At 41.0% G+C, this 25,338-nt stretch overlaps 1 protein-coding gene across 2 annotated transcripts; it reads right to left on the bottom strand.

The window, feature by feature from the left end:
• Positions 1-4,444: 4,444 nt before the first annotated feature.
• stox2a (storkhead box 2a) lies at positions 4,445-24,907 on the bottom strand (the record flags this gene model as incomplete). 2 transcript variants are annotated; one of them, XM_079264787.1, is made up of 4 exons in its annotated part: positions 4,445-4,958; positions 7,846-10,363; positions 13,428-13,580; positions 24,559-24,907. In XM_079264787.1, the coding sequence occupies 4 exons, from the start codon at positions 24,899-24,901 to the stop codon at positions 4,757-4,759; spliced, it is 3,216 nt and encodes a 1,071-aa protein (XP_079120913.1). In that variant the 3' UTR covers positions 4,445-4,756. The 2 variants fall into 2 exon arrangements, with proteins under 2 accessions (XP_079120913.1, XP_079120912.1); XM_079264786.1 differs by lacking the exon at positions 24,559-24,907 and adding an exon at positions 15,158-15,332.
• Positions 24,908-25,338: the final 431 nt, after the last annotated feature.

Genomic DNA, 25,338 nt, shown 5'->3' with positions numbered 1-25,338 from the left:
GAGAGGCCTAATTGTGTACTCATCAAATACTTTTAGCATTAAATCAGTCTGACTTTATTTGTATAGGCAGAAAATCAGTAATGAAACATAATTTTCTGTGACAACCAACAGAAAGTGATGGTCTCAGCTTGACGACTGCAACATAAGTTCACAGCTGTACCAGTTTTTACAACACTCATGTTTCACTCCTTTATTTTTATTATATCTAAATTTTTATCTGGCAAAATTTATTCTGGCATTTCTGGTAAACTTTTTGTATTTTCAATCATAAAGCTGCATCTTATTTGAAGACTGGGGCAGCGATAGACAGGTGTGGCAGGTTGTTCTTAAAGAAAATAATTATTTTCTATCATTACAAGATTCTTCAATTTGTTGACATGAGTACTCATATAGTTTTTGCTCTCTTTGTTTTACAGGTCTTTTTTGCTTGCTCCCCCAGCTTCATTACCAGTCTTTACTTTATATTCCCAAGAACAACTCCCGAGTGAAAATTCAGCATTACAATGCATATGTTAAAAGCATTACATCATACTGCTAGTCTTAATGGCTAAACCAATATACTATTTCAAGTCCCTTTAACTTGAAGTTAATCTTATAAGCTACAAACACATGCAGATTGATCATATTTAAATCTCTAGTCTTGTTACAGTGAAGCAAAAGTACTTTTTAATCTGTGTGATCATGTCTAAATATTTCTTAACATTATATTTATTTTGCTCATTTAGATGAAACCTCAGGAGAGTTACAAATGGTGCCACAGAAAATTCTCTCATGTCACAGCTCTTTTGTTAGATGCATTAAAATGTAGGAAATCAAATTACAAGCAACAGTGAGAAAGTTCACTTTTTGGTGTTATATCAGATATTTCACACAGCACTGCATTATTAACCATCATTCTGCATGGGCAATGCATTCCTGTATGAAACTGTAACTAAAGTTAAAGTTACATTCACAATACCACTTAAAACTGTGTTGCGCTAACAAGCTTTATGTTAACCTTGTCAACTTCTCTGAGCTTGGAGACAACTGAAGTGGACCATCCCATAATCCCATAATGGAAAAATGTATAATGGTCAGCCCTGTCAGTACACAATAAATGTTTTAGGAATAATGGAAACTATTGTCTGGACCAAAATACAAAAAATGTCTCCTAAGAAGTCTGAAAAGTCAGGCTCTGTGCAGGTGTATGGTTGTATCAGTGCCCTTTGCAAAACTAATTCTCAGTTTTGTGGTGACATAATTTTTCAAAAGTTAATTGAGATCTTTTTCATTGACATCTTTGTATTTCCCACTGACCATATTCTGCATTGCAAATGCATGCATGAGGAAGAGCAAGACTGGCCGGCCAGCAGTTCAGGCATGTACCCAACACAGAATCTGTGCAAGATAGTAGTGCAAAAGATGCAAATCTGTAAAGTGTAAATGTTTGGATAAAAGAAATAGGACAAAATATAAACAGAAATATTTCATCATTTGTATTTTTGATACTGGAACATCTTTTAAATGTTAGATGCAGTCAGCCGGAATAACATTACAAATTGGTAAATATTTAGTTGTGCTAACTTTTGGGGGAATGGGATTTAAGCCTGAAGTGCAAAATTCTAATGAAAGTTTATGAAACAAAACATGAAATATCTTCATGTTCATAATATCAATAATATACTGAAGTCAAATGAACCCTTTCATGCATGAATTAATAAAAAAAACTATGTAACATTTTTTAAATTTAGTATTTTATCTCTGCAGACATATACAATTATACTTTTTTGTTTATTAGTGATATTTAGAACTTGCCATTTCTGCTCAATTTCGATGTATTCTATAAAATATTTATAAAATAATATATAATCATAATTATATTATGTAAATTTTCTATAAAATATAGCTGTATCATTTTCTTTTCCTAAGGCAAACTTGTGCAATTACATTATATTAAATTATATCACATATTTATTTATTCTCCAGTGAGTGGAAACTAATGAGATGACTCACTAACATCCACTGAAGTGTTTTTTTATTTTTTACAAAAATACCATCCTCATTCAATCAATGAATATGCAAGAAAAAAGCTTGTAAATAGGTGTCAACCACAGAGAAGTAATTCAGTGATTTGCAAATTATTTGAATAGCATAATGAAAGCACAAAGACAGTAAACTGTAAACTGCTTTTTTTAAGATAATGAAAAAAATTACTGTAAAAAAAACTACATGTCATTCAACAACAATACTGTTGTTAATCAGAAAGTTTTAGTATCATTAAATATTTGGCAAATTGACAGGAAATCGCTCATGACATCGATAAAACCAATACTGAATGGTTGTTTTCTTCAGCTCCTCAGATAGCACAGGACTAGAAACAGGCCAGATCCTACAGCGGAAATCATTGCATGGACAAATCTCTGCAAACCCCCTGTCAGAAAACACAATTCATTGTTTCAATAACATATTTACGTGCAGTATTTTCCATACAAAGAAAAAAGGTCCAGGAATGATACCTTGTCTGCCTTTTTATGCCACATTGTTGACCTTTGACAACAGTAGCACAAACTTTAGAATCTACTTCATATCTCTCAGTGCCATTAGTTTATTTTCCTACGTAAATTTTTTTTTGTTATTTTTAAGGTTTTTAGTTCCCTTATTTTCCTATTATGTCTTGTTACCGCTTCTCATTATTGTTTGGTGCCCAGCTCTAACATTACTTTTCAGCTCTCAGTTCAAGCATAGCTATTTTCGATTTGGGTCACAGTGTAATATCCGGTCACCACATATAAATCCTGCCACTGATCTCTCCACTGTGGAACAGCTGTCCAATCAGAACTCTTTGTTGTTCCACTGACAGTGTAAATTATCATAATTCATGTATAATTCCTTTTGAAACACATTGCTTTCTTATGAGCAGTGTTATATCTGATTATGTTTTATATGGCCTATTTTTAAAATTGGTAAAAAGAAAAAAAAAAAAAAAGCTACTTACCTTGATAGTGTCCGTTTGTTGAGCTTCACTTGTCACGGTGCTGGTTGCTGCTGCTGTTATACCTCATGGTAACCACAAGAGGGCGCAAGGTCTAAGCTTTTCAAAGCCGATTGCTCATCAATGTTTTAGATTTTTTTCACTGGGACAGTGTCTTTAAATGATTCAATAAATGAATAAATGATTTTCTCCTTGGAAAGAAGTAATAATTAGAAGAATATTGATTAAAGGTAGCATCTGACAAATTCAAATATGTATTTGAAAGGTAAAATAATCCTTTTAATTTAGGCTTTGTATTGAGGATGAAGCCTTGTGGTGTTAGCATTGTTTAAGATGTTTTGCACTGTGCACTCTCAGGAGGAACTTAAATGATATAGTGCAAGACTGGGTCAAATCGTTGTGTCCTGGCATGGTGATTTCACAATGTTGCAACGTTGTTGCAACATTATTTTAAACCTCCACCAGTTCACCGTATGTCTCCATCTACAGTTCATGCAGGGAACTGCAGCCAGACTGTCGCTCACTTTGTTAAAGGGACAGCTCAGTTTAGCAATCACACTTCCATTACCACAAAATTTATAAAATTGTAAAATTTATAATCAATAATTGCTTTCACCTCAAAAAGAAGACGGTCACTTTTGTTGATCATATTACCTGAGAAAGAATTTTGTCACAAATTTAAAAAAAAAAAACAACAAACAAAAAAAAAAACTCTTACATTTATGCATACTTGATTAAAGATATATTTGTTGGAAGATTTCTTCCATTAAATCTATGATTTGCTGCAACTAAGAGATTATAAATGTGCACATGGTTTTTAACTGAGCAACTTGATATGTGATATTTGTTTAAGATACCAGCTGACATTGTACTGTACATTCTTTCTGCATCTACTGAGGAAGATCAAAAGCTCCAAAATTACTGCTATCATGATGGAGTTTGCTCACCAACAAACTCTAAACCTCATCTTTTTGGCCTATGTGGAGATGAAGTTCTTAAAGCATCTCAGATAAAGAGAAAGTGATCTGATATGTCCAAAATCTTCCAATCAGATGACTTACAGATCCTGTGTTCTGTCCATGCATATAATGATGCGCAGCTCATTTCACCCAAACATCATTTTGGTCACATAGCATCTTTAATACCACCATTATAATAATTAGGATATCAAAAGTATCGAGTATACATACATAATTTGCATTGCAGTACACAAATCTGAGCTGATTTATGTTTTATATCTTTCATTCATTGTTCTCAGGATCAATTTTTATTATCTTGACATTGTGCTGATACAGTTAATTGTCCTGAAGAACTCAACGCTATTTCAGGAAGGAGAACATTTAATTGGACATGTACTGTTAAGCAATATAAAAAGTTTTTTGATATTTCCAAATGTAACTTGAATCCTATAGTCTACTACTTTCCAATACCAGTAATCAAGAATCTTGATATAAGCCAAACTAGAGTCCATGTCACCAAAATCAAAGTACTTCACGTGGGTTTCTGCACCCACTGTGGCCTTGATATTCTGTTCTTCTCTTTTTTGCAGTGAAGTTCTTGATGCTGTAGGAACAGTCTCTTGAAGCCATGCCTGTTTTTATAACAGTCCCAGTAAATGGATCCTCAGGAGTCTGAAGACTGAGAGTGAGCATGAGTGTGTGTGTGCACGTGTCTGTGTGAGAGAAAATAGGTGTTCATGTATGTGTTGGCTGGGGAAAGCGAAGGATGAGACACCTTGCTTCCTCTCTCCTCCACCACCTTCACCATCTCGGTCTGCGCTGCCTATCAGACGCTGGTGATGGAGGCCAGGCAGTTTGATGACTTCTGGAGTTTCTCAGGCTGTGTGGTGGGCGGCTCCGGGATGGCGCGAAAGCTGAATGGCAGTCCAATACTGCTGGTGCCAATGTGGCCTGGGCTCAGCGCCGGATTCTGCCGTCTATTGCTTTCCACAATGCTGGATGTGTTGGATGCAAGGCTTTCACGTGTTCTGAAAACCACAGAAAAGTAGTTGTTACTTAAAAAAAAAAAAAAATGCACCAGGCAACACTGCCTGTGACATCCTACCCAAAAAAAAAAAAAAAAATTAAAATGACCACTTTTATGTTCAATTTTAAAAGTAATTTTTTTTAAAAAGAAGAAAAATAACAAATTCCTTGCAGAATAAGACAATGCTAAGCAATCTATACATCTATAACAAAATATAACCTAAATACATAAAAAACTGTCCATTAATAAGATAAAATACTTTCTAGGTCAAAGTTGAAAATGTAAAATTTGATAAACAATTGGACATGCTGAGTTAATACAAAATTTTTGTATTCCTTATTATTGTATCATATATTTTAATTCAAGGTAAAATTACCTTGCCAGGCCCCAACATATGCCTAATTTTAAGAATACTTATTTGATGGTAACACGTGAAAATCAAACTGTAAATACAGATGTAAAAGTCTGAGAATGGACTCTAATGAAATCTTATACAAAATAATTTCCTTCCAGAACATATTCAAAAGTTATTCATCGGGAAAAGAACTCTTTGTATTTCAATTTGAGGGGTTAAATTGTGGAATAGCTTGAAGGGGACGCTCAGGGAATCTCTAAAAATAGCTCAGTTTAAAAAAGAATTTAAGAAATTATTTTTACGAGGTACATAAATGAGGAGGGTGTTTGATTATTACTGGGTGTTACTAATAAGTTTTGTTATTAAGGTACTTTGGTGTTATCGTCAGTTATGTATGTGTTATAGCTATAATGTTATAGAATATTGTTGTTAATGCTACAGATAATATCTTTACAAATATCATGCTATAGATAGGAAGATAGGAGATATATTATTATTGACTGATAAGGATGGGAGTAGCCCTGCGATGGACTGGCGAGCTGTCCGGGGTGTGCCCTGCCTGTCGCCCGGGGCCGGCTGGGATGGGCTCCGGCTTCCCCGCGACCCTGAATTGGAATAAGCGGTTTGGAAAATGAATGAATGAATGAAAGGATGGGAGTAATATAAGTTTTTACTTCCTCCCACTCCTTTTTCGGAGATGTGAAGAGAATATGTAGTTGTCAATTATGTCAGTTATGTTTGCTTTATCCAAGCACTACTATTTTGTCTGTTTGTTGTCTGTCAGTACTGAATAACTATTATGTGCCTTTACATGTTTGAAATAAATAAATTCAAATTCACATTCAAATGCTGGTTCTAAATAAAAAGCCAAGGAAAATCAAGAGCTTGAGGCTTCTACTGCAGTACATTATAGAAATGTACAGAACAATTTTTTTCTGAAGCTTGACCCATACTGGGCCATACATGATGGGGTGAATCAGTCAGTCAGTGCTATTTTGCTGTTGATTTTTTTTCTGACAGCCACAACTTTTGGAGGGTCAAGGTTAAATTAAATTATATTAGCAATAATGGTATTACACATAACGCAATCATGGCATGTTGATTCTAAGTAGTCAATGAACATTTTTACCATCAAGGGTGGAAATTTTAAGCCCTGAAAATACCATTAATCCCATGCTAACATTTCTATATCACAAATAAAATCACTTACAACCAAACATAATAATGCTGTTAAAGCAAAGCCACATATTAGTCTGAAAGAATATGTTTATTGATAAGCTGCTATTCTTGAATAAATAACTCTGATTTCATAATAACTTTTTAACTACAGTTAAATTTAGAGAAATATTTAGGTTGCATGGTGCTGCAAAGTTATCACTGTCACCTGACAGAATGAGGGGTCCTCGCTTCAATCCAATCTTTGGCCTCTTCATGCATAAAAAGCATAAAGCTGGCAAGATAAACTACAATAACCTATGCAGGGAAGTGAATTTTAAACACCTTAAAACAGTTTAAGAATGTCTTTAAAAAGACAAACTTTTTAACTATCTGCTCTTTTCCAGAGGCAGAGAATACTGTGTGTAACATAGGTCTTGTAACAGCTGGTGTAATCACCCCAGTTTGCTCTCAACTGGATGAGTTATCTTAAAGTTGCACCTGACATTGTGTGTTTTACAAGAATTCAAAAACAACAACTTCAAATTACTTAATTAATCAGACTTAAGGCTTAAAAGTCACGCCTTAAGGTGAAATTAGGCATTTGAATCATAAAACAATGATTCTTGTGTGTCAGAGATGAAGGTGATATACTTGGAGCGCATTATGAAAAAAATCTGCCTTGTCGTTCCAGTGAGACCAGTTCACCAAATTTGTCTAAATATCTGTTTGTATACAGATACGTTATTTTGTTTTGCATAAAAATATTCTAGCGGAGGACTGGGCAATTAATTTGTGGCAATCCATCTTTCTAAAGGCAAGATTCAGTTGCACAAATAACATGAGCAAAACCTTTAAATATAAACTGCCAATTTTCACTGTTGTCAAGCTTGAGGATGTGACTTAAAAAAGAAAATAAAACAACAACTAAAAACAAGTATAAAGCCAAAAATTAGTGTTTTGATGCAATTTGCTTTCACAACCAAAGCTATATTATTAACATAGATGGAAAACCATGTGCAGACATAGAGGGGGGCATTATAACATGCAGCACATGTAGAAAAATCTTCTTTTCTTATTGTTGGAGAAGTCATCGGACTCTGGGAGCATCACCATCAAAAGCTATGAGAAGGCAGTGTAGCAGGTAAATAAAATATTAAAACTAAATGTGAGGAATTAAAAAGAAAAACTACCCTAGAGTGTTCATAGTCAAGCCTTTTAATGTAATTTTGGGTGAAAGTAGAATTAGTTTATTTCAATTCACTTTGAGATGCTATGCATGTGCTTCACAAGGCTTATGAAAAAATCAATACTTGGTACTTCATTCAAACTCTAACTTCTCAGTTTGCTACAATATACAGCTCATTTTAGCTCATACCTGGGGGAATTGAACCCGCTGTCCACTGTGACACTGCTGCTGTCCATGCTGTCCAGACGGGCAGAGTGGGCTGACTTCTGGCTGCTGCTGTTCTCCGTCTCCTTGGGGCTGAGTAAGGTCAGATTGGTCTCCAGTTTCCGCTGCAAATCGTGATCCTTTTCCCGTTCAAGGAGCCACTGCATGGTTCCCTCCCCACCACCACCATTGCCTCCACCATTTCCACCCCCATCCCCATGGTCTTTGCTGTCCTCTGCCATCGCCAACTCTTTGTGCGAGTCCTCCTCTGCCTCTTCCTCCTCCTCGTCGTCCGATACATTATAATAGTCAAAGGAGGCAGAGGGGACTGTTGGCTCTAAGCAGCTCTGTAAAACTGCAGGTGACGCTGAGGAAGTGGCTGAATTGGAAGGCTGCTGGGGCTCAGGATTGTCAAGGGCCTCTGTTGATTTGGCATGTGAGGCTTTCCGCAATGTGCCGGACTTGGTGTAGCTGCTGTCCACGTAGCCAGTAGACAAGGCATTATGTGGAGGTTTGAACAAAGTGTCTTTGCTGAAGATCTCTTTCCTCTTAATCACTATACTGCCCCCTCCCCCTCCAGGATCTACATTGTGTTGATGTGGCGTCAAACGGGCATTTTGTGCCGGCTCCGGTGTCTGGCTTGGCGTCAGACGCGCTGAGCCGCTCTGTCCCTTTACTGCCGACAAGTCCTCTTTGTATTCCATTGTATGCGGAGAGGTGAGGTGAGGCGTTTGTCGGTCAGCTGGAGAGCCCTTTCGGAGTCCCCCTGATGAGGTTAATGTGTCATATTCTGATTTTGCCTGAGGCGAAGGGGCAGTAAGGATTGTTTCATTTGATGTATTGCACTGGAAGTACTCATCTGTTGAGGGCTTAGGAGAAAGTCCCATCAGCTCATTGTATGTCGGCAAGCTGTCTCTGCTTTTGTTCCTCTCCATCGTACTGCGAATCCTTGACTCGTCCAAACTCCCCTTCCCCAAATCAGGCACATTAAAATCAGAGTGGAACTTAGCAGCAGAGAACATGATCCTTGAGTAATGGGAGGACTTTTGTGTGGCCCGCAGGGTGCCATCATCAGTGTAGTAATGACTACGTTCCTCCAAACTGGGTTCAAAGTCTTCTGGTGCGCCCAATGATGGACCTTTGAGAGAGTTGTCCATGGACCGAGATCGTTCCTTAGCTTGATCTGACCTTTCATGACGTGACTTCCTGTCCTGATTGTGACTGTGACTTCTTTGTACTCTGGACTGGCATGTTCCACGTGAAGGCTCAGGAAAGGGCATCTCTGTCCCTCTTTTGGCTAGCCCCCCAGACACATCCCACTCAGGGGTAACAGGGCAATACGATTCAGTAATATTGGGGTTGCTATGGACCAAGTATGTTGCTCCTCCACTTCGCCTGCACTCCAATGTGTACATAGCTTCCCGAGGTGAGCGAACTAATGAGTGGCTAAAGAAGCGGTAATCCCTTTCCATAAACACAAGATCCCAATTTGAACCTTCAGATGGGTCTCCTCTGGACGTTCGAGGTTTGCTATGAGAGCGGGACTTACCATGTGGAGCTCTCCTGTGGCCCCTGCCTCTCCTGCTGCGTGCACTATGCTGGGCAGACCCTGCTTTGTTCTTCTGTGTCCGCTCTTCCTCTAGCCTCTTCATCACAGCTGTATGCCTGGCAACATTCTCCACTGTTAAGTCAGGGTTAATTCTGCGAATGATCTCCATCTCCACCTCACGGGGAATGAGCGTAGTTGGCACATCCTCATCACGAAGGGGCCATTCCTCAGGGGGGAACTGGGCTGAGAAGGTGGCCAGCTGCCTCATTTTGTCCTTTTTGAAACTCAGTCTGAAAAGTCTGAGTCCAAACCTTTTGGATTGCTTCTCGCCACTCCCGCCACCACTACTTCCTTCTTTCTTTTTGGTCAGAGTGTCAGTTTTATAAGGAAAGGAAGTGATGCTTTTGTTCTTATCAGCTGGATCTTGGGACAGCGATTGCTGGATAGGAGGGGAAGTGGGAGCTGGGGGATAGGGGTATGACGGTGGCTCACCTCGATGCTCCTTGGCTGACGTGCTTGGTAGGGGCTCCCCACCATTGTGATCCTTGGTTGGCTTACTTGGATGGGAATCAACTTTGTGCTCCTTTGGTGACTTACTTTGGAGCAAAGGAGCATGCTGTCTGGATGGGTCTTCACGATAGGAATTGTATGAGTCATTGGGAGTCTTGCGAGGAGGTCTTTCCCTCAGACAGCCAGGTGTGGATGGAGTGACATTGCCAGACTGAGGTGAGGTGCAATGTTGAGGTTGCTGCTGCTGTTGTTGCTGCTGCTGACGCTCGGGCGGCCGATCCTCCAGGTGATACCACTTATTGTTTGTTCTGATGAGGGAGGGAGTGATAAAATAGGTCTGCGGAGTGACAATGAAGTAGCCCTCTGGTGTTGGGTATATCTTCCTCTCTCGCACCAGCATGTTCAGGGTGTGTCGCAGAACTTCTGAGCTGGGTGTAGGCACACCTGTAGTAAACACAAAGGCAAATTCATATGCTTGTTTTAAATATTTATATTGATTCAGATGTAGGCTGATGTAATACAACAAAATTTACTTCAATCATTATAAAAGGCTGAACTTCATTCATTCATTATCCTTAGTCCACTTAGTCCAATGAAGGGTCGCAGGGAAGCTGGAGCTTATCCCAGCCATCTTAGGGTGAAAGGCAGGATACACCCTGGACAGCTCACCAGTCCATCGCAGGGCAAAAGCCTAAACTTATTTCCTTTAACCCATCAGATTTTTCTCTTCTGCCACTTAATGGAAACCAGGAAGCATAAAATTACAGTACCAGTCAAAAGTTTGGACACACATTACCACTGGATTTAATGGAAAAGTGTGTTCAAACTTTTGACCTGTAGTGTACACTATAAAAAAAAACATTAGCATTTCATATGATAATAAATGGTAAATATCCCTAAAAATGTTGGTAGTTTAATTATTTTACATTATGTTAAAAGGACAAATAAAGACCTCATATTCAAACAATTTGAATTATCTTAGTATTTTTTCATGGGTTGGGTCTTTATTGGTTAGTAACATAAAAGGATGCCAATGGTTGAGGGTTATTTCCTGCCTGTTTTGTAATAATGTCAGATGAGTGAAAATATACTAGTACTGATGTTAGTATATAGTATAAAAATCGTCCCTTACTATCTTGTCCACAATCTTGTGGGGACAATCTGAAAATCATAAAACTCTAATTCTAAATATTTCTTTTCTAAACAAATCAGTCCCTCCACTTTGCAGAAAATAACGCATCTACAGTATCTAATCAGCACAAAACACAGCAGTAGTTGCCTAAAAGATTAAATATTTTTATGGTAACAATTATTTTAGGATCAAAAGAAACAGGATCATTAACTGAAACTTCAAACCTAAAACGAGCAGTGTGTTAGAGTACTTAAAGCTCAATCTACAACCTCACTCTAGAACTAGAACAAATATTTCAGCTTTACATGTAAACATTTAATTACAGAGCATTAGTTTCAATGTGAAGAGAGGGGGAAAACCATAAAAATGGTCTTATCGGGCATATTTGTCCAGTACTATCTGACACAGAGACTGTTATTAGAGATTATGTTCAGTGGTGTTTATAATGTGTGTTCATACTTTCAAATATGCTGTTTCTCATTAAAAGTCAGCAAAAATAACAACAAATTTCCACACAATCCAAAGTGAAAAAAAAGTCCAAAGTATAAAAATTCAAGTTCTACACTTGGTCATTTGTTTAGGGAAGAATATTATCCAATAAAACATTTGTGTGAGTGGCTGCACACCAGTTTTTCCTTTCAGCAATTGGTCTGAATTTACTTTGCAGCAAAAGTGCCAACATTTCTGCTGAGAATATTTCAGCCATGCACCTCAGTTTGGATGAATTTATGCTCCACTCTTTAACAGGAAACAGTTTCATATCTAGGTGTCCCAACATGATCTGCACACCTAAGACCACTGTACAAAATTTCTAGCAATTTAAGGACTCTGACAAGATCATTTCAATATTACGCTATGAAATTCTCCTTCTAGTGTAGAATGACTCGTGGTTGTCTTGCTGCTGGATCCATTTCAACTCTGAAATTTTGAGTCTCCTTTGATGATGATAAGCCACATTGGATGAGATACAGTATTACAAGCACAAACTATAACACTACCACCACCATATTCCTCAGGCTGGACATGCAGTATTATTCTCCCTTCATGCAATATGCTTCTGACAATAAAACTTTGTTTTGGGATATTCGTCCATAAAACATTTTGCTAACAGCCTTCAGGCCTGGCCACCTGATCATTAGCACATTGAAGAGAAGTAGAAATTGTTTTTCTAGCAAGCAAAGACTTTTTATTTGCAGTTCTGCTATTTTACAACACTGCTTTAGCTGTTCCTTTGATGATGGACTTGTGAACATGTGGGGAAAGCCTTTGGCTCCTTAATCTTCAAAATCTTATTTTACAGTCTACTGCTAATATTGCAACAGCTTTTTAACACTTTTTGAACCACAAATACTTTCAAGACACTTTAAAAATTCAGACAAAGCTTTTTTTTTTTTTTTTTTTTTTAGTTTTTATTGTTTTGCCTACATTTGGACATTCAGAGCCTCTATGCTGAGGACTGGAGATGTAGCCATTTTCCTGAAAAATTATTTGTTTAGTTGCTGAAACAAATGACAATGGTTGTTGATACCTAGTCCCACTTTTGTGACCTGATTGGTTTGGCATTGAACGAGACAGACTGAATCTTGGGATTATCCTGCTTACAATAATATAAGGCAACAGATAGTCACTGTCAGGAGTGGTTTAACAAAGACACAAATACAAGAGAGTCTGGCATCCCAAAATTTAGGCTTTGAAGGTTAAAAAGTTGCACTGGATTACTTTGTGACCTCACTTTTAAATTACTTTTTCTCAATGGAAAGCTCTTCTTGCCCTGAATCATTTAAGGATTTCCCTCAATAAATAAATGACAGATGATAATGTTATTTTCTTATTTTGTTATGGTCCTGTTTTAGGTTATATTTGTGCAAAAATATAGAAAGCTATGAAAATCACTCATTTTGAGCAGCAAGGTAAATATTATATAAAGGGTGTTTTAAATTTTAAAATGGTAGAAATAAATGCAAAATGTCTATTAGAGCATCTCAGATACCACACAAATGACGCCTTATGTTTATACCCTAAGATCCAAATACATTTATTCCTTAACTACATAAGATGAAGAAATGGATCAAGTAGACATATTTTGGTTGTCACCAGTTTACAAAAAATAGAGCTATTTAATATATGACAAACCAAAATTTGATCTATAAATATGTCTCAGTGTAATTTTTCAGCAAAGTCACTTTTCTGTCACTGAGACATTACATTTCACATTACATTTTCAAAGATTTCCTTGCGCAAACATTCCTGTATGATTTTACAGTACCGGTCAAAAGTTTTGACACACTTTCCCATTGGATTTAATGGAAAAATGAGTCCAAACTTTTGACTGGTAGTGTACTTCAGTCTCATTTTCGGAAATTGGTGAGAGTGTACCTGGGAAGCTGGCAGTGAGGTGCTCCACCAACGCCTCCTGGTTGACAGGCTTGTGGGCAGAGTTCATAGCAGATATGGCCAAGCACAAGATCTCCCCCAGCGGGATGAATTGAGACTGGCTGATAGGTGACATACTGATCGGAGACACATCACCTGCAGGAGGAAGCACAAGCACAATTGTGAGATCATGAATGAACAGCAGGCGCAGTGTGTGAAGCTATGATGTAATGGTCAAACAGCAGCAGCAGTGTGCATGCTGCCTGGAAAGGCTCCTCCCCTCCTATCTGTGCTTCCTTAGCCTCTCGCTGCTGCCGTTTCTCGTGGGTTAGCAAAGCGAGGCATCTGCTGCAGCAACCATAAGCAGAGTATGAGATCACCTGAATCTTTCCAACCTGCTCATCTGATTTATGTTACGTGCAGAGGAGTTAAAGCAGTCCTTCAAGAGCAACATATATTAAAATTCAGCTAAATATAAAATTAATTTTGGTGCCAGATTGAGAGCTAGCATACAGAAATGCACAGCTACCATAAGCTGGCTTTGCTGTCAGCAATAATGAATGATGAAATCATCCTACAACCAGAAGGCTGAGCTTCAAGGCCCTCCGAAAGCAAACATCTGTCCTGCTGGAAGGTTGTAAAGCAACACACTGAATGCACCGCTGCAGCATCTGTGCTGTAGTGACCCTGTCCTCTGACCTACATCTGAGAATCACACGAGACCATGCAGAAACTGTATTATCACAGCCTTTACATTTTATTTCTAACCTGACATCAAACTGCCTCATCTTCACAGTTATCCAACAAACTCAGCCTTATTGATCAGCCTCTAGTTTCATTAGAATTTGACATCAGCACTTATTTTGCTGTAGCTAAAATGTGTGCGCGGCTTTGCCTCTTCAGCATACTCAGCTGAATGGTCAGTTTAGCACAACGATGACGTTATCTCTGCTTAGTATCCTCCAGCCCCTTAAGCTTTATGTGGCTGTGCAGGGCTTTACTTGGTATATATTAAACAGAAAAAAGCTAAATCTGTTTGGTAAATCAGTACAGAAAATAGAAAAGGCCAGCTTGGCTTTTGCATTTTCAATAGTATCTCACAGTGATAACTTGAGTCTAACAGAGGGTAGAGAAAACAAATTAACAGTAAAAAGTCCTGGATAAATTTAATGTGGTTGACTTGGTGAAGACATTACTTCTTGATTTAATGAACAGGAATTTATATAACATGAACACCAAAAATGAGTTAGTCACAATATTTGACCCACAGGCGATACAATCCTATTGTATTACCCAACACACAATTTCATTTCCAAACATAATTTAAATATAAAAAGTAGACAAATGATGAATGTACTTTTTCCCCATAATGTTCTACAACTAGTTTTATCTGCATTTTAAAATGTAGGTCAGTGCAGGTAAATGAAATAGTACAAAATGACAGAACGTAAAGAACATGTAGACATTTGTATTGAATAAGACAGATTTCGAAGGTTTCACAACCGAGTGTCCAAAATTTGAGTTTTATGGCAAATCTTTCTCACGGTACTTCATTTCTGTTTGGCTTCACTCCACACATTGAATGTGTCAGGGAAAAGAAAAAGACTGCAATCAAGATTTTGTTCACACTGAACTCCAAATCAGACCAGGTCTTTCCTTACTCTGAGCAACCTTGCGTAAAGAGGGTGGAGCTTCTGACAGGGTGGGGGGTTTGGGGGGGGTGTCAGACTTACCTGGCGCACGATAACTTGGCGGGGATGGAGAGAAATGCGGAGGAGGAGGAGGAAGGTGCTGCTTCTGCACACGGATGTCTTTCTCACTACGGGACAGATTGTGCTCCAACGGGCGTTCAGGAAGCTCTGAGCTGGGCCAGGCCCGCCGCAGATTGCTGCTGCGGTTCTTCTTCATCATGACCTCTTTATTAGGTGGCCTTCACTCCCCGGGGGCCTCTGGGATAAGGTGATGGGGTTTGGGGAGAAGTTGGAGAGGGGGGGGATTGGTGGAATGGGGAGTGGGGGGGGGGGGGGGGGGGGGGGGAGGAAAGAGGGAAGTGGGGAAGGGGGAGGTCGACCAACCTCAGGCTCAGTGCCTCCCCCGCATCAGTGAGAACGTCCCGCTAGAGCAATCACACACCAGACATGGCAGGAACCAGTGTGCACCTTCACACACATTCACACGTCTCATTTACATCCACGAGCAAACTACAAACGGCTGTCTTCGCACTGTGGGTGGTTGTCATCGGCGGCTGGGCTCTCCCAGGCTGATCTGGAGCGGTGGCAGTGGCGACAGAGGTGCAGGTGATTGCGCGAGGCATCACCCTTTCATCGACATCAGTCCCAGCCACCATTTGTAGCATCCCCATTTGCATGCGTAGGGAGGCACATTACGTAGCCACTCTGATGTGGGAGGAGGGAGCGGGAGAGAGGTGGGGGGGCAGGGGTAGAGATGAGGGAAATGGGGCATTGGAAGCAAGGAGGACGGTGAGAAAAGATTTCAGTGGAGCTTTTGGGATCTGCTTGTTCCTTTTCAATAGAAGGTAACAGGGGGGAGGAAAGGAGGAGATGGATGGTTGGCCACAGATTCAAAGCTTTAGAGGCCCAGTCTTCGACAATAGCTCAATTCACCACAGGAGTGATCGGCCGAGCCCCGTAAAACAAAAGAGCCCGCTTAAAAAAGAAACAGAAATAAAAGCTCCATTCACCCCGAGGGGCAGTGAAACCTCAATAGTATGCCAAGCACTGGAGACGCTACGTTCACCTCCATCTTTATCCGATCAAGCACAAGACCCCATCGTCCTTTCGACAACACCACACCAGCAGAGGGTGGGGAGAAAAAAATGGAGAGCATAGAAATAAATAAATAAATTCAAGAATAGATATCCACCGTTTCCCTCAATCCAACAGAAGAAGCTCCCAAGCTGATCGCCATAGCATCCATTCATTAAAGAAGGGGGGCGGAGGGGAGGAGGGGGGGGGGGATGCAAACTCCAGTCAACGGCAAATCTCTTTCAACGCTAATGCTGCAGCTGCTCCCAGCACCTCCAGGAAGGGTGTGTGAGTATGTGTGTGTATGTGTGTGTGTATGTGTGTGTGAGGGAGAGAGGGAGAGAGTGTGTATGTGTGCATCCGCCTGCTGCGCGCGATTCTGCGTGAGCATGCATGCGTCTGTGTCTGGGTGATTGAGGCTGAGGGGAGGGGAGGAGAGGCTGCAAGGGAGAGAGATCGAGGACATACATAAGGCAGAGAGCAAATATCAACAGATCGAAACACACACAGACATGCACTCACACACATACACACAAGAAAAAAAAAGGAAGAAAAAAAATTCAGACCTCAGATGATGTCCAGGGAAAGGCAAGAACTTTGGATCTTTGGCTAAATCGCCATCCTCACTCTCTTCCCTCTTCTTGTTACCTCACCTTCTCTGTACCACTGGCTGCACTCTTGAAGGATGAGGGCCCCTTAAACCTCCATCCTTCCTCTTTTTGTGCCTCACCTGACTGTAAGACAAAACCCACAACCAACAGGAATTATTTTAAGGCTGCTGGCTTGAGTCTTTGTCATCAGTGACTTCCACCAGTTGATTCAGTAACTAAACTATGTGGAGCTGCAAGTCAAAAAGAAAATCCAAAGCTTCCAACAGACTCCTGCTGACTCACGTGTGGAGTGTGAATGGACGGTTGGAGGGACAAAATAAGAGGCAAAGTGAGAGGGCAGGATGGGGCATGGGCGGAGGGAGGACGGTGTCACAACCAATCTGCTCCAGTTCACTGATACCAAAAAGAAAGAGGAGAGGAAGGGAAGGGGAGAAGAAGGAGGGGGGAGAGCGACACCACGCCAGCCATTTTCTTTCTCAGTAGTGCTGCAACAGCCTTTGTTGCCATGACGACGCAAGCCGATGATCTCATAGCTGTTACCTTTGAGTGCTGTTCCCTTAAAGAGCCAGTTACTCAGGATGGAAAGCTGACAGGCAGCACACACACAAGGAAAGAGTGTCTACAACTTAGAAAGATACTAAAAACATGACTAAAACAAGATCCTTCAGAACTTAGAAGTGTTTATTTAGATACAGTCACTTCTGGAACAGAGCGTCTCAAAAACTGAGTTACATTTAAAAGTATAAAAAAGTTGATTATGTGGCTCACAAATAAATAAATTAGTACTTGTTGGTTGTAGTACTTCAAATGTCAGAATGTGGTGATTTTTATTTGTGACAACTAGCTAAATACCATTGGATAGTTTTTTTTTTATTATTATTATTATTTTTAGCTTGTATTCATATAAAATTAAACTACTACTTATTAAACTACAACAGACTTCCTAAAAGAAATTTATCTAAACCTGTTTTTAAATTCAGCATGCTACTCTCAGAGCTCCTGCTAAGGCTAGCACACTAATGTTTACATCATTCTGGGAACACAATGACAACAGTGCAATGAGTGCCCCTAGTTCAGCCTGACTGAACAGAAATGGATGTAGCCTCATGACATCACCCACTGGTTTGTGAGCTTTTAAGCCTTGAGTTCAGCATTCAGTCATTATAATGTTGGTCTTTTTTGTGTCAGAAGCAGCCCAATAGAGCTGAGTGTCATCCTTGAAACCTAGCTTGGCAGAAATGAGAAGTTTGTACAAACATCTTAGGATCCATTCCTCCTTCTCAGAAGGATTCATCCTTGCTAACAAAACACTTTGAATCTAGATTTTGCCATTTTGGACCACTGGAACTTTGACTAGTGTCTGATGACAATTCTAAGTACTCACATATTAAACATTCTCTGTATTGCCTCAGGGGCAATACAGAGAATGAGGCGGGGGACATTGAGTCCGAATGGGCTGTGTTCCGTGCCTCTATTGCTGAGGCGGCCGGCCGGAGCTGTGGCTGTAAGGTCGTTGGTAACTGTCGTGGCGGTAATCCCAGGACTCGTTGGTGGACACCAACAGTGAGGGATGCCGTCAAGCTGAAGAAGGAGTCCTATCGGGCCTTCTTGGCCTGTGGGACTCTGGAGGCATGCGGCTTCGACTGTTGCCGAGGCAAAAACTCGGGCATGGGAGGAGTTCGGCGAGGCCATGGAGAAAGACTTCCGGACGGCTTCGAGGAGATTCTGGTCCACCATCCGGCGGCTCAGGAGGGGGAAGCAGTGCTCCATCAATACTGTGTACAGTGGAGGTGGGGAGCTGCTGACCTCAACTCGGGACGTAGTGGGTCGGTGGAAGGAATACTTCGAAGACCTCCTCAATCCTACCAACACGTCTTCCGATGAGGAAGCAGAGCTGGGGGACTCAGGGGTGGACTCTCCTATCTCTGGGGCTGAAGTCGCTGAGGTGGTCAAAAAGCTCCTTGGCGGCAAGGCCCCGGTGGTGGATGAGATCCGCCTGGAGTTCCTTAAGGCTCTGGATGCTGTGGGGCTGTCCTGGCTGACACGCCTCTGCAGCATTACGTGGACATCGGGGGCAGTACTGCTGGATTGGCAGACTGGGGTGGTGGTCCCCCTTTTTAAGAAGGGGGACCGGAGGGTGTGTTCCAATTACAAGGGAATCACACTCCTCAGCCTCCCTGGTAAGGTCTATTCAGGGGTCCTGGAGAGGAGGGTCCGCCGGATAGTCGAATCCCGGATTGAGGAGGAGCAGTGTGGTTTTCGTCCTGGTCACGGAACAGTGGACCAGCTCTATACCCTCTTTGGGGTCCTGGAGTTTGCCCAACCAGTTTACATGTGTTTTGTGGACCTGGAGAAGGCATTCGACCGTGTCCCCGGGGGCTCCTGTGGGGGGTACTCCGGGAGTATGGGGTACCGGGGGTATGGGGTACCAAGCTCTGACACCTGTATGACAGGTGTCAGAGCTTGGTCTGCATTGCCGGTAGTAAGTCGGATCCGTTTCCGGTGAGGGTTGGACTCCGCCAAGGCTGCCCTTTATCACCGATTCTGTTCATAACTTATATGGACAGAATTTCTAGGTGCAGCCTAGGTGTTGAGGGGATCCGACTTGGTGGCCTCAGGATTGGGTCCCTGCTTTTTGCAGATGACGTGGTCCTGTTGGCTTCATCTGGTCGTGATCTCCAGCTCTCGCTTGAGCGATTCGCGAGTGTGAAGCGGCTGGGATGAGAATCAGCACCTCCAAATCTGAGACCATGGTCCTCAGCCGGAATAGGGTGGATTGCCCTCTCCGGGTCGGGAGTGAGATCCTGCCTCAAGTGGAGGAGTTTAAATATCTCGGGGTCTTGTTCACGAGTGAGGGAAGGATGGAGCGCGAGATCGACAGACGGATCGGTGCGGCGTCTGCAGTAATGCGGGCTCTGCGCCGGTCTGTCGTGGTGAAGAAGGAGCTGAGCCAGAAGGCGAAGCTCTCGATTTACCAGTCGATCTACGTTCCTACCCTCACCTATGGTCATGAGCTGTGGGTCGTGACCGAAAGAACGAGATCTCGTATACAGGCGGCTGAAATGGGTTTCCTCCGCAGGGTGGCCGGGCTCACCCTTAGAGATAGGGTGAGGAGCTCGGTCATCGGGGAGGGGCTCAGAGTAGAGCCGCTGCTCCTCCGCATCGAGAGGAACCAGTTGAGGTGGCTCGGGCATCTGGTCAGGATGCCTCCTTGGTGAGGTGTTCCAGGCACGTCCCTCTGGGAGGAGACCCTGGGGAAGACCCAGGACACGCTGGAGTCTCTCGGCTGGCCTGGGAACGCCTCGGGATCCCCCCCGCAGAGTTGGCAAATGTGGCTGGGGAGAGGGAAGTCTGGGCTTCCCTGCTTAGGCTGCTGCCCCCGCGACCCGACCCCGGATAAGCGGCAGAAGATGGATGGATGGATGGATGGATGGATGGATGTATTGCCTCACAAGAACATGGTCTCTCTTCAGCTAAAAGAATATCTGTCTCAACTTCCACCCTGCCCAGCCAGCATTGGTGAGAAGCAGCAGCAGGACCAGTGAGCTGCTGCTACATTTCTGTGGTGTGTAAGGGTAGCATGTACATGAAGCTATCCATCTGTGTCGAGCTCAACCTATACAGAAACAAAACTCTTGGCTATACAGGCAACACAGCTGGATTTGTCTGTAAACCTCCAAAAGAAGCTAATAGTCTGGGTTGCATAGGTTTGAGCAGACTCCAAGCGAGTTTGAATAACAATGGGAAAACCATAACAATGTCATTGTAAAGAGGACAAAATGAGACGAGGCAAAGTTGTCAAAAGTTTGACCGTATGGCAAATGCTGAACCACGCCTAGATGAGAGCTCTACATTATTTAAATTCTGGTTTCTATATCAATTCCAACTAAATTCAAATCACTTTATTTGCACCAAAGGGACAAATTTCTATGAAGCAATGAGTTAAATATGTTAACAATGGTCTATTAGGGTTTCTAGTGTTAACATGCAATAATCTTGTAACTTTTAGGACTAGAAGTTCTGCTCTGGAGACCAAGAATTTACCAAACACCAAGGTGTTAATCCAATAGTCAAACATGGAGCCATACCAAAAAGATGTACCATTTGATCAACAAACCAGCACTGCCATCCCTAGAAAAACTTCAGACTTATTATTACATAACTTAACATTATGAAGATACAAAGTTTCACATCATAAAGTACACTGTGTTTCCCCAATTTGCATAAAGTGCTGTTTTGCTTGTCCATTGCACATAGTACTGAGAACTGAGTTTCTTTTTAATACAAAGAGAGGAAAAGAAACTGACTGCAAAAAAAACCCTCCACGTTAAACAGGTACAGTACATGTAACAATGGCCCATATGAGCTTTCCGATGTTTATAATGAAATTTATGACTTGTTTCACTCTCACCAGACTTTCTTACAAAGAGAAACTTTGGTGCCAGTGGTCTGCCCTCCAGTGGCACATCTACTCCAGCACAATGCTGAAAAGAAACTCTAGTGAATTAAGAGGCAGACAGATATTTGTCCCCAAAAGTATCACAACACATCCTGATCTGACACCAAGATAAACGAGTACCAACTTTATTGCGTCAAACGTTTCCCCCCATTCTCTCTGGAAACCCTCCCTTTCCTTCCATTTGAGGCCTGTGCCTTAGCAGGGAAATACAGTTGGGTTCAGTTCCTGAACAAAAGCAGCACTTTTCCTTCCTAATAAGCACACACTCCACCCTGCTCATTGTTTAGCCGCGCCTAATCAGATTGAATTGTCTATTAAAAAACACTGTTTTCATACAAGTGAAACCCACAACTTTTGCCTGGATGTGTTAATCCAGCTGCTATTTGGCTCTCAGCCCAAATCAAACATTCTCAGACAGTTTGGGGGATTATCTGAACCATGAGAAACTATTGCATTAGTTTAAGTATGCTGACTATTTATATTATAGAACTACAATAACTGTAGGGTTTGAAGGCCTTTATGTATTTATTTAAAGCCAAACTGATTTAATAAATGTATGTATTATTGTTCACAACACATGCCCATTATGTCAAACCCTGAGCTCACTTTAGCATGCGTAGTTAATAAATTACTTATAAATAGTTAAAAGAAATTGCTTGAATGTTGTTTGAATGTGTTTAACACACTAACATCTTGACACCTGCTAAAAATGAGTCACGGGAACTTTAAAATGTGTGCTTTATGACATTTATGGCACAATTAATAGCATTGTAAAGATGACACAACAATTGCAGAAATCTTGAAGCTTTACTCTTCTATGTCTGACTTGTTTCAGGAAATTTTAGCGCAATAGTTGAAATTTAAGTATTGGTTATACTCTCTTAGGTCGAACGGTTGAATGAGAGATGGATTAAGATGTCAAAAAATGACGAAAAATCCAATACATCATGCAACATATTCAAAAGACCAATGTAAATCCAATTGCTGGATCCAGTTTTGAGCTTATTCACAACTGGTCCTAAATTGGGACTTTAGTTATCCAAATCTACATTGCATGAAAACTTTATATCTCATTTTGTACATATAGTCTGTTAGCTTTGACATTACAGAGTTTAGTGAGTTATTAGCTATAAGGCAAACATTCCACAGCTTATCAGTGAAACTGTGAGACTTCATCTAATACTTAGATGGGAAAGCACACTAGCAACACAGACAATCTATCTGTAGACTGTCACAAAAGAATGAAGTGTGATATGATTACTAACAGGTCACTACAGATGTGTGACCACATACTCAGTGTCACTGAAAGGAAAAAAAAAACATTAAATGCATTAAAATTTAGAATCAATTTATAAAAGTGAAGTGTCTAATTGGTACTGTGTGTTTGCAGAATGAGTTGTGTTGCGTTAGAAAAAAAACATTTTAGAGGATGCTCAGTTTTTTGCAAGCAGAGGATACACTACAGATTTTCCCCAGGAAAAGTTGTTTTTTTTCTCTCAGTGGGAAGCCCAACACTCTGGAACTGCAATAAACTGAATTTACACATATTTAGGTATGGACCAACAAGTTTCATGTGATGTCATTTAAATTGACTATTTTTAGGTTAAACGCATCTTATTCCACAGACTCTTGTTTCCGCTTTTTTTGGACAACTCACTGATAACCAGTGGTTTGTGTTTAGGATAATCAAATGATGTTCTTTTAACCTTTGCAAGGGGGCACTCACCTCTTATTAAATGTCTGAAAATAGGACTCTGAACTAAAGTTTCAAATTAAGAGGAGTTTTGCTCTTTCATTTGCTTTGACAAAGACGTCTGAGAGAAATATGTGGCTGTTTAGCCGCTATACATTTTAATTACCTCCCATGTGTGTTTGCCTAAAATTTACCACAAAGGCATCATGCGACTGACAAAAATCCTTGGATCTCCTGCTTTGCTGAAACATACCTGGTTTTATACTTTCATTTGCCAGCTTATCAACACAACTTATGCCTTCTGACTGAGTCCTGTGCTGCCCTTTGATGAAACCAAAGTAAACACTACTTATTTACTCTGGGACCTGGTTTAATAAGTTAATGTTTTCAGGCTCCTGAAATGCCGGTTTCATGTGGACGAAATGTCCAAATGATAAAAAAAAATTTAAGATGATAATCCTGTCATCTCTTTCAGTGCAGGCTATGTACAGTCAAAAGCGTGAGGGGATCAAGGACCCAGGTTTGGGACCACTCATCTGTGTACATGCTGCACAACTCTTGACTGGGACTCCAGAGAAAGGTAACATCTGAGGATAGATCACTCTTAGTGCAAATGTAAAACTATTGACTATTGAAAAAACTATTGACTACTTTCTTTTTGTTTCTAATTATCTTCGCAGCTTTCTTTCACCACAAACTTCATAAACTAATCCACTATGACTTTTACCCCCAGAAACTGTGGGAAATGTTCAATCTCTAAATCCAATTAAAGCAGTATGTTGTATTCTCACTGCTGCAGGGACTCCAAACTAACGCACCTTTCTGAAACTCAACTATATGAGATTGTCTCTGATGTGCTATGTGAAGGTGGTATTTTAGATGCAGTGGTTAGGCTTGTCGACAAAACCTTGAGTTGCCCCAACCTGTCTCAGCACATATATGAGTTATGGCCATGACAGAGGATAAGTATGATTGTGTGAATGTTAAGCTGGAGCAGAACTGGTCTTCAGTCCCTTGCTCCTCTATCTGAATGAGTAAGCCAACATCACATGAAGCAGCAGGTTCCAAGGCGAGATGATGCCTAAACTCCCATTTCGCTCAGACTAGCTGCGACTGGTTTCGTACATTTCTTGTTTGACTCATAAACTCAAAATACCACCTGATCAGTCTTTTAACTCACAGCTGCAAACAAGAGGATCGTTTTTTAGTATGAAACCAGTCAACAACGTCATTTGTCATGTATGAAAGTGGTCTAGAGGACTATTTATTCAATCTCTGCACAGATATTATTAGGACAACTAATCAAGTTCTTTATTTTATGCAATACTTACCACTAACTCAATTCTTTCATCCTGCTTTACTGGTTATTTTAGCATCATAGTTACTCTTTTAGTCAAATTTTACACCTGAACACTAAAACCACAACAAGAGGAAAAAAAAAAAAAAAATCCCTCCAAACCCATTTAAAATCTCTTGAGCCATAGTACTCTTGTTTCAGTAACCCAAGCACCTTCCTTCATATAAAAAAACAGGCTTATGTGGAGTGAAAGTGGCAACCTTTCTGTGTGACTTTGTAGACATAGACTTTCTGGTGCAGTTTACCCACCTATACTTTTGATGTGGAAGCCTTGTGGAGGTCTCAGCGTTCTTCTTGTCCATGTATTCCGAAGCACCTGAAGGTTCACCTCGCTCCCCTGGATCAGCAGCACACGCTCATCTATCCATCCGAGGAAGAAGATCTCGGAGAGAGCGTGCGTCAGCGCCTTGTTCCAGAAATGCTCCATGTTGACGGCTTTGAAACTTGCGAAGACCTCGTAGCCGGTGCGATGCTCTAACTTTTTTTGAGAAAGCACAGTCGGTGATGATGGTGAAGCCTCCTCATCATCCCTGTACACCCGAGACAACACCAAAGCCAGAGAGTGCGGAGTTATGTGGAGGAACTTCTCCATCCTATCTGCAGTCACTCGGAGAAAACTAGCGGCGCATCGGGTGCACATTGCCGAGTCCACGCAGCTTTTTTGTTGAGTCTAAAAACTTCATGTGAACCAGTTTTTTCATGTTTGAAAATATTGTGTAAATAAAGCTGATCCTGAGTGAGCAGCTTGATGCTATATGTTGAACACAGGTGCTCCATGGAAAAGTGGGAATCAGCAACCTGATACGCCGTCCACGGCCGCCACCTCTGCCAACTGTAACTGTCAGAGAGCATTATGGTCTATTTTCAACCACAAGAGGCGAGGACTTGTGCTGCATTCAATTGCACCTCGAAAAATTACAACCTTTCGCTTTAAAAGGCTGTAAGTCTGCGTTTTTCTTAGAAATGGTTTGGTTAATCTAACACGTGGCGATGTTATTGTGAACGATACAGTTAAACAGCAACAGATGT

The sequence above is a fragment of the Telmatherina bonti genome (assembly GCF_933228915.1).
Source record: "Telmatherina bonti genome assembly, chromosome: 3".
Classification (NCBI taxonomy): domain Eukaryota; kingdom Metazoa; phylum Chordata; class Actinopteri; order Atheriniformes; family Telmatherinidae; genus Telmatherina; species Telmatherina bonti.
Note: the sequence above shows the minus strand (reverse complement) of the source record. Positions and strands in the feature narration are given on the sequence as shown.